General features: G+C 38.5%; 2 protein-coding genes across 2 annotated transcripts in view; one reads left to right on the forward strand and one right to left on the reverse strand.

Moving 5' to 3' along the window:
- Window positions 1–282: 282 nt before the first annotated feature.
- Window positions 283–8,685, forward strand: LOC306814744 (kinetochore protein NDC80 homolog; the record flags this gene model as incomplete). The annotated part of the gene is given in 14 exon segments (XM_079331111.1): window positions 283–291; window positions 898–986; window positions 988–991; window positions 2,078–2,182; window positions 2,985–3,129; window positions 3,310–3,518; window positions 4,690–4,710; window positions 4,712–4,843; window positions 5,102–5,135; window positions 5,138–5,187; window positions 5,985–6,063; window positions 6,066–6,076; window positions 7,244–7,374; window positions 8,360–8,685. Coding segments are annotated over 14 exon segments (1,098 nt in total). The 3' UTR covers window positions 8,439–8,685.
- Window positions 8,686–9,319: 634 nt separating this feature from the next.
- The window catches only part of LOC306814745 (uncharacterized protein), a gene marked incomplete at its 3' end in the record, with an annotated part of 5,085 nt that continues 4,296 nt past the window's right edge, over window positions 9,320–10,108 (reverse strand). Inside the window, exon 7 of the mRNA XM_079331112.1 lies at window positions 9,320–9,387. Within this exon, the coding sequence (XP_079187238.1) occupies window positions 9,320–9,387 (68 nt within the window). The remainder of the gene's footprint in view (window positions 9,388–10,108) is intronic.

Raw genomic sequence — 10,108 nt, forward strand, 5'->3', positions numbered from 1 at the left:
TGCATGTGTGTTAGGAGGTATAAAATCTAATCAAAATGTTTTTCTCTTGGGTTCAAGTCTTAGTTGTACTTAGTGACTTGTATTCCATGTTTCTTTTGTACAGTTTCTCATTGAGAATGGTTATCCCCACAAGGTTTCCTTGCAATTGCTACAATCTCCCATCATTTAAGGACTTTTTAAAGATCTTCACCTTTATCTATAAATTCTTTTGCCCTTCTTATGAATTGGCTGGCTCAAAATATGAAGAGAAAGTTCCAAGAGTTTTTAAAAACCTTGGGCAAGATGATTATTGTTAGTCTGCTGGGCTGAATAGATATGCTGAGGCTAGCTGAGGTTGGCAAGTAAAAATGCTTTTAGACTATGTTCTTCCACACCAATACTTATGTATATATATTGATAGAGAATTCCCAATACTGGTGTAATTGCTTCTGAAACATCTGTAACTTAGTGTCCAGCAAATTCTTTCTGGGTAACCTTTCTTTAATTCCAGATTAGTTCTTTGGCAGCTGCAGATCTGAATTTTAATGGTCATATTTACTGAAGGGTGCATTAAACAGATCTCCAGTTTCCATAAACTAGCCTGAGAGAATCATGTACATCAAGATGAAAAATTCTTAAATATTGTACCTACAATCCTTGTGAAATATCCCAGGAAAATACAGCATTTCCAGACATTTCATAATGTGAATTCTAGGTTCCTCCTTCTGCCTGAATAGAATCTGTTGACATTCTATGTTCAAAGGGAGGAAAAGAGTTGAATTTTACATAAGTACAATCAAAGCAGTGAAAGAGATTTGTGATGTCTCTTTAATTCAGCTGATTGAGTAGCTTCAGACTATCTAGTTATTTTACAGGCCTTGGAATTGTTGAAGTAAAATATTTGTAAATTGTTTTTAGCTTTTCATGGATTACTGTCACAAGTGCTATGATCTTTTCATGAAAGGGAGAGAGACCTTTGAGGAGGTGGATGCTGAAGTGCAGTCAAAATGAAGTAAGTTTAAAAGTTTTAATTAAGTCTTCATTTGTGTTCCTGGTTTCTTTTCTCCTAGTATCAGTTTGTTCAGTCTACAAGGGAATCTGAAATTCCTAAGTACCTTTCAGTTACTTCAACCTAATGCTCTCTTCTTTTATCTGTATTTTAGTAGTACAGATGGCTAGGTCATGATCTGCTATCAGCTCTAGCTGTGTCACCTGGTTTTTAATGGCTTTGTCACAGAAGACCAGTATACAACTCTTCAGATGCCAACTCCACCTATGCAGTGACTCTTGTTTTTGTCTGGCAAAGTTAACAATTTTAAAAAAGAAAAATCTTTTCAGAGGATGCACACCTGATAAGAAACTTGAGCTTTTGAAAGCTCTGAAAAGTCTGCAAGAGTTCCAAACTCTGTTATGAATGTTCTTGTGTATGATTTGGCATGCACCCATGTTTGTCTTCAGGGAGGTGAAAAATTATTAGGATTTTTGACTCCCTCATCTCACCACCTACAGAAATACAAACAGAATGTGTGAACAAGGAAGAAAATAATTTCTTGCTTTTTCTGCTCTCGTATGAAAAGTTAGACTAAGGGCCCTTTGCAAACTGGAGCCATCCATTGGAGAGGAAAGAAGCTAAGATGCTGTTATTGGATATTAGGAAAAAATAAACATCCCATTGTTTGGCAAAGGCCAAGGGAAGTGAGGGAAAGATGTGTCAAGTAGCAAGGAAGTATATGGATAAGAAAGAGGTTGTTGAATAGGTTTGATGTGTTGTAGCATCACATGGTGGTCCTGACTGATAGACACTCCTGTGCTGTGGGCTGTATGAGAGTTTAGGAACCCTTACCTCTTGGCAGTGACCTTGAGGACTGGGAAACCCATTTCTCTTCTTATTTGTTTTGGGGTTTTTGCCTGGTTGCATTTTAATGAAAGGTTTTTCTGGCAAGTTTCTTGGTTGTTTTTAGTTATTTCTTTAGAGGGAAATAATTGTCCAGATAATGGGTATTTACTGTGCTGAAGCTAAAATTCAGATAGTCCAAATAAATGGAAATATTAAGTGAGATTAATTTGTAAGCCCACTCTCTCCTGCTCTCCCACGGAGAAGTTATTTAATATAGATGAAGTCTGGATGGAAAGTTTAGAAGCTGAAAACAAAAGACTTCAAGCAGAGATTGCAAGAGTAGAAAGAGAAAAGGAAAGTGAGCCGTTTAGTAAATGAGGTCTGTTTTTATAGCGGAGTTGAATTTTATATGATTGACCATTTCTGAATGAAGATACTTATGATACATAACAAATGGAAGTTTTCAGTTCTTTGAGATTTTAGTTAGGCTGGGTTTTTACAGGCTCTATACCATTACAGAGCAAGGCTTTTTCTGTGGAGTCTTCATTCACTATTTGTTTGATAATGTGCATCTATTTCCAGGTAATAAGGTCTTGTGTTGACTAAAATATTAATAACATGCTTGAACCACTTTTTTGAAATCTGAATTTCAACATTGTTTTCCAAATGTGTTGGTATGACATGTGGGATTCAGTGTTAATAATATATGTGATAGAAAATATTTGGCTTGAAAAGCCAGATTCTGCTTTTAATGCATCGTGAGTTTAAAAATGGGTTAGTGACTGTGCAGGTAGCAAATTGATGCTCCTGCCAACTGTGCAAAATGTGCTGGGTTTATTCCTGCCTTTCCATGCTCCAGTTTTATCTGCCATCTGTATATTATTGGAGTTGAGTTGTGAACTACCTGTAGTAAGAATTGTCTTAATGCAGGGTCAGATGCAAATAAGAGACTTAATGCTGAAATTTAAAAATCTTTTCAGACTTCCTTGCTGTTAATTTAGAGGTGTTTGACTTGACTCAGCTGTTACGGAGATAAAAAATGATTCAGTTCTTTACTTTTATATTTGTGCTATTGCTACTGACCAATTAGTGAACTGTCTTGTATGGGAAGTGAAGTCATTGTTTTATCTTTATCTAAGAGTGGTTGTTCTTTTCCCCCATTTCCTAGGATTGCAGAGTAACACTGCGGAATGTGAAAGTGGCTCTTGAAGGAGACATCCAGAAATTCCAGGCTTATTTGGGCAGTACAGAGTCTCACACAGCCACGCTTGATCAAAAACTGGGGAGTCTTAATGAAGAAGTTGAGACTGCAGGTAAGGAGGCCTTGATCAGTCAGGACAGATCTTTTTTTTGTCTAATAGCTTGATATACACTAGAGTAATGAAATGGTAATGCTATATAGTAATTGTGACTTACTGATGAAATCCAGAGGTGAGGTTTCTGTCTGTGGGCTGGTATTTGATGTCCAATTCACAGATGTTTTGTGAACTTAGAAACAGAAGTGGAAGCTGCACGGCAGGAGAATGCCCGGCTCCGGCACATCCTGGATAACCAAAAGTACTCAGCTGTGGATATTGAGAGAATAAAACAGGAGAGAAATGAGCTGCAGCAAACCATTAACAGGATGACGAAGGACCTGGAAGCAGCAGAAGAACAACAGCTGTGGAATGAAGAGCTAAAATATGCTAGGCATAAAGAGGCGGTATGTGGAAACCCACTGTACTCGGGGATGGCTGTCAGCTTTCATCATGCAAGCTTAAAATTGGAGTCTTGATCATTTCTTCCCTAAATAATTTAACAATACCATCCATGGATCTAAGCAGGTAAAAGGGACAAAAATGGCCTCTGTTTACAATAGTTCTGAAATACGTTTTTCCTCCCTCGCCGCCTTTTTCTGTTTTGTGATTAATGGAACTGTATTCTTTTTCTGCATCATAAGAGATGTGGCTGGAATATGAAGCACTGTCAGCTCTCACTGCTCTAGCATTAAGAGCTTTGATAACATTAGCATGCCATTGCTTTGATAACACAAGAAATTTCAGGCTAATGTTAGTATTTCAGAGCAAGGAAGTAAGGCAGAACCAGTGAATTGGAATCAATACCTCTGCATGCATTTAGGGCCTGATTAGTTCTTCAGGTAGGAGTTGTAATATCTTTCAAGGGCTGAGTTCAATCTCTTCAAACAGAATGAAAAGTTATGGTCATATCACTGCTGAGATTTAAAAGCTTCTGCTCTGCCAATTGGAGAACTAAAGCAAAAAGTTTTGAATATGTGATAGGGTTACCCTTTATCAAGCACTTGTATTAACTTGAATTGTCATGTGCAAGTATGAAGCACATAAAACTGGACAAAAACCTGGGGTGCTTTAATGTTTGCATGTAAATAGCACTCATTAATTAGAAATGAGAGCATTTAATAAACTCTGTTTAGAGGCATGCTCAAGTTAATTTGCAATAAGAATGTGGCTGTGTGGTGTTTTCTGTCAAAACTAATGAGAGAAGTCATACTGACATGATGGCTGATCATTGCTTTAGTATTATTTCCCACCATGTTTTTGGTTACCTCTCAGCTAATTCTCAAAAACTTGGGGCAGGAAAAATTATGGCAGATGAATATGGAAAACCACAGGTGAAAACTGTTGAGTGTCAGCCATAGACACTGAGAAACCTGGCTGAGCAAACTCTGAAAGAATCATAAAACAGGACCTAATGCAGCAAACATTACATACAGCTCTGGAATACTGTGGTGTAACAAGCAGTCTTGGCTCTAGAGAGCAACTCAGGAGCTTGTTTGAAGTGCTGTATGAATACTCCTTGTAAAGCTTTTCACTTTTATCTCTTCTATGATTTCTGCCCTTTTCTCTTCTGAGCAGATTGAAAAGCAACTGGCAGAATTATCACAAACTGGCTCGAAAACTGAAATTAATTCCAGTGACTGCTGAGAACTCCAAAGGACACAACTTTGAGATTTGGTTTAATGCTGAGGCAGGACCAAATTGCCTAATGAAATACAGAACTCAGATCAAAGTAAGTAGAGTCAGCACTGAAGGCTTTAGTTACCACTCACAGAAAAGATGTGTTTCTTTGGAAATACTGGAAAGGTCTCTCAAGTCTCACCATGAAACATCGTTGAAAAGCCTGTATGATGAGTCACTGTGTTGACATTGTAGTGTATGAAAGACTTGGTGTTGGGGAATACAGTAGCCTGAAAAAATAGAAGGAAAAGATGTCCTGGGGTACATCTTGGTTCATATAATGTCAGCTCTTCTTGTATGCATATTTCAGATTCCCCTCATGGAGATCATGAGTGAGACTGAGAAATTGTTAAAGCTATTGAACAGAAAATGTCTTTGGAAGATACTTTGAAAGAGGTGTGTTGGTTAATGAAGATAAGGACTAAGATACCAACCCTCAAACCTTATCTGCTGCTTTCATTCAACCTTTTGCACAGGTGAAGTGTGGTATGCTGGATTGGTGTTTTGGATTGGTTGGGGTTTTTCTGAGGACAAGCAGAGTGGGAGAAGCTGTGAGAAAACTGCTTTAATTGGAACGTAAAAGTTTTTCTAAGAACTGGGATCTTTGTTGGTTGAAATGGTGTATTCCCTGCATTAAAGTTGATGTAGCCTACATATATTTGACCATAAACATTGGGAATACTTGTTTGTAATAAATTGCTCATTCCAGTTGATTGTGTGACTTGCCATCACTGACAAATTGTCACCAAGCAGATTTTTGGCAATATTGAGTTTGGGATGGATAGAAAGAAGGAGAATTTGATTTCCTCAGTCTTCTACCTTTACCTCAGTTTTTATTGCTAAGCATGAAGTTATGAGGTATGGAATGTCTTCTTGGTCAGCTGACCTGGCTCTGCACCTTCCCAGTTCCTTGCCCATCCCCATCCTACTCAGTGAGGGGATAGAAAGCCTTGGAATGCTGTGCTAGCACTACTCAGCAGCAGCCAAAACATTGGTGTGTTCCCAGCACTGTATTAGCCCTTATCCAAAGCAAAGCATAACACAGACTGCTCTGCAGAGAGACGGTGCCATCCCAGCCTAACCTAGTTTCATTGCTTCTTTTTCAGATTTACCAGGTGTAGTTTGTGATGGCACAGGTTTATCTGTTGGAATTTGTTTTGAACTGTATTTCCTTGGTGATGTTTTCATCCTAGGTGAACATAATGCTGAAGGACAAGAAATGCAGTGTGAAAATGCTGACAGAAGAAGTTGAAGAGCTGGATGATCTTTACAGTAGAAGCTGAAGGTAGAATTTCTTACAGCTTGATGCCAAATAACCTTAATGATACTGTTATCCTTAATCTCTATATTTCTAGATAAGTTTTTGGGTTGCATTTTTTGTTTGGGCTTCTGCCTTTGCCTTCTTCACTTCCTCTTACAGGATTTTTGCAGTCTTTTCAGACAAGTGATTTGGCTGCTGCCTTAACTGAATCCATTTTCACTTTCTTGGAAGAGAACCTGGCATGATGCTGTAGCAGGTCGTGTAAATCATAAATTGCTGCTTCCAGTAATAAAAGCAGCAACAGTCATCTGACCTCAGGATGTCTCCAAGCATGTGCTTGAAGGAGATTTTTGGATTAACAGAATCTGCCTCATGTAATAAATTTGTATATAAGAAATACATTTACAGCTTTTATTAAATGTGTTTAATCGGCTTCTGTAAAAACTAAGGAAAACATTGGTTGACCAAAAGCATGTTAAATTGCTGTCATGATCTCAGACTGTTGCTTGCTTTAGCTTCCTTTCCCAGCACAGCAGCAGTTAAGCTCATAAAATACACAGCTGCCACTGGATGTTTATAATAAGACATAGTCATGTAATTCCTCTTGTAATTTTTAATATGCTGTTTGTGAGGCTTAAGTATTAAAATTATTTTTGAAGGATGATGTTTTAGTAGTTGATCAAAAGTGCACGTTGAGTTGATGGTAGAATTTTGTTTGATGCTATGCAATCCACAAAACCAACAGTGTCATTCTCCTGGAAGAGAGAATGACTTGGAATTGGATGCTCTTTTAGACAAAAAGGAAGAGCTATTTTCTTACTCAAATGTGGTTAGATATTTTTTTTAACCTAGAAACAGTTGTTCATTGATGTGCCATTTCTAAGCTCTTTAGACTAAGCAACACTTTTTTAGCTCTGAAGGGAAAATAGCTGCAGCACAGACCTTTTAAATATGATTAGAGGAATAGAGATGGTTAGGCTTGTTCTGTGATGGGAATGTTACAGAAAACAGCTGAAACTTTAGGTTTGGGGAGGGATGTTGTTAGGGATTTTTTTTTTTTTTTTTTGAGTTCTGAACTTGAAGCTACTTGTGTTAGTTTTGAATTCAAGCATTAGGATGTAGTCAGGTAATAAAGAAAAAAAAAATCCAAATTATTCCTGAGCAATTTTTGTTTTTTCCTTATGACTATAGGAGATAGAAGAGGAAGACCAAAGATGTGAAAATGAAGGGGAGTCATTGAAGAAGCAGAAACAATTCCTTGAAAGGGGAGTCTGTGAAGGTCTGAGGGAAGCCACAGATGAATTGCATGATGTCCAAAGTGAGTAAGACTCATAACTCCCATGTTTCCCTTGTTTATTTTGGTTTCTGAGGATAAAGGTACTCTCTTGAATGTAGCATAAAGTTGTTTCAGGATGTATCCATTTCCATGTATTAATTTCACAAGTTGACAACTGAAAGATGTTTCTCCTCAACAGTATTTTCCTAGAGTATTTGTCTGCTGTACCAGAACTCCTGTTTTCCATGTATTTTTTTAATATGTATGGTTTAGCAAAGAAATTAGTTTGTTTCCAAACTGACATGAGAACTGCCTTTTATGCCTCAAAGCCTGAAAAGAGTATTGGGACTCTAAGGTACAAGGTTTCTTATCAGTTAGCACAATCCAGTCTTTTTTTTAAAGTTGAGTATTAACATACTCTAACTTAGTTCAAATTAATACTAATAGTAAAAATGTATGGCTAAACATGATGATCAATCAGACTTGAAATGATTGTTTTCAATTTCAGGAATTCTTTAATTACAGACATGACCTTCTGAGTATCTTTACCCTTTAGATATGAAGTGCTTTTACAAACATCAACAGAAGGGAAGAGAAAACTTGCTGCTTAATATACTCATATTATGGAAACAGTTTCTACTCCTATAGCATCTGTAAAGGCAAGTTAAAATTTGATATTCAGAATTAAATCTCTGTAGAGATATTTGCATGTAAACACTTGGAAATAAGAACTTTCTCTTTCTAAGAAAATATCGGTTATTTAGCTGCTGCACGGAGTCTGTGGATTCTACATAGAATAAACCATAGATGAATTTTCTGACAAAACCTTTGGTATAAATAATCAGAATTGATTGTTAAGTTTAAGCAGTAGCATCCTGTCAGATTAAACCTGCATCTGGTAGATGTCTTTCAGGAAAGTGTTTGAACTGAAATCAGTTAACCTGCACAATGACTGCTGAAACTGCTTTAGCAGAATCAGTACAATACAGGCCATGATAGAGCTGATAAAGCTTTCTGTGTCTCTTTTCTAGAAGTACCTTAGTGAACAGAATGAGAAAATTGAGAGAGAATATGAAGAATTCATGTCTGAAGATCTCTTGTCACACTTGACCAGCATCCTAGAGAATTGTGAAAAGGAGGCTTGAAGTCCCTATCACTGGAAGGGTTAAGATAAAAATGTTGTGTTTCTGAAGCTCTGGTAGGGAGGTTTCTAAAAGGATGGGCACTCCCTGTGTTTAGCAGTGAAACTGGTTTTTAAAGAAATTATGACGTTGTTTGTTATGTTTTGTATCGAAGTTATGAATGTTTGTTTTGTTGACTTCCATGAAAGAATTAAACAATAAAGTTGCATTTTCTTCAAAAAGCTTTGCTCAGACTTTGTACTTTAAATAGCATATGTATGCATTTAGGGCACATGCATATTTTTACATGCAGCTTATGACAAACTTTGCTACATTCTGTCTAAAAATGGTTTAAAACTAGCATGCTGCTTATGACTAATATACTCTTTGTAAAGAATTAATACAATTACTGAAAAGCTAATTGAAGTTAATTAAAATCAGTTTGGAAATGATATAATTTCAAAAGCTACCATGCCCCCCTATGAGCAGTGTTCACAAGTGCAATCATTAATTGCTTCCCTTGCAGTTCCTCGGTGCCCCTCTGTTTACAGAGCCTGAGCCCTGGCTGCTGGAAAATGCTCTTGAGCAGAGTTGTGTAAATCTCAGCCTTGTTCCCTGTGTTGGGATGGCAGCCCTGGTCCAGGCAGGGGGGCTGGAGCAGCTCCCACAGGAGCCCCCATTCTAGTGCCAGGGACACGGCTGTGCTGATGGCTTGGTGTTGCAGTGGGCATTTATTTTATTCAGTTCATTGTTATAATAATTTTTTCCTATGTACCCGTGTTTTTCTCAGTGGGTTTGTCCCCAAGTTGTATGCAGCCCTGAAACTACCCTGCTTGACTTTCCCAACCCCTTGATCCAGTCCCTTCTCTGTCATCGTTGTAACCCTGTCCCTTGTTCCAGCACCTTCAGGTGCTTACAAGAGCAGGAGGAGAGCAGGTCTACAAGGAGAGATCACGGGCTAGAATGAGCAAACAGGATGCAGGGGCAAAGACACCATAGGATAAGAGGCTCCTCAGACCCCTGAGACCTGGAAAACTGATATCAAAGTGCAAAAATTGACCAAAGGATTAAAGAGAGAGCATGTGCAAGGAGGCAAAGTGAAAAGTTCTAAGTGAGAGGAAGAGCACTTGCTTCATCCAAAGACCCTCAGAGGAGCACCAGAGCAACCTAAAAGGAACAATGGGCAGTGCAAAGAGGAGTGAAACTAATTTCCACGTGAAGTGGGGATGCAGTAGATATGTATTAGGCAAATTGTGTATTCCTAGTTTGTAGAGGATAAAAGGAGAGGTGCAGGTTGCCAAAGGTGTGCATATTGTTGCAGGAGCTGTCCCCCATGCCCCCCAGTGCTAAATAAATCCACAGCTACTCTTAGAACTTATTTTGTGAGTTATAGAGTGTTTTTCTGTGCTTCGTGTGTGCCAGACAGAAGTGTGACCTGGCTTGTGACAGCTCTGGGCAGGCCTGTGCTCACTGGGCTCTGTGCTTTGGAGGAGCTCACTTCTCCTTCACCCAAGGGAGGCTCTGCCAGCCAAGGAACCCCTGTTCATCAGAGCACAGGGGTGTCCCAGTGCCTGGCACCTGGGAGAGGAGCCAGGTGGGTTCCTGTGCCCAGGAGGGTTCTGTGGTTCCGTGGTCTCCAGGAGACACATCTCTGCATGT

Source organism: Erithacus rubecula, assembly GCF_903797595.1.
Source record: "Erithacus rubecula genome assembly, contig: SUPER_Z_unloc_2, whole genome shotgun sequence".
Lineage (NCBI taxonomy): Eukaryota > Metazoa > Chordata > Aves > Passeriformes > Muscicapidae > Erithacus > Erithacus rubecula.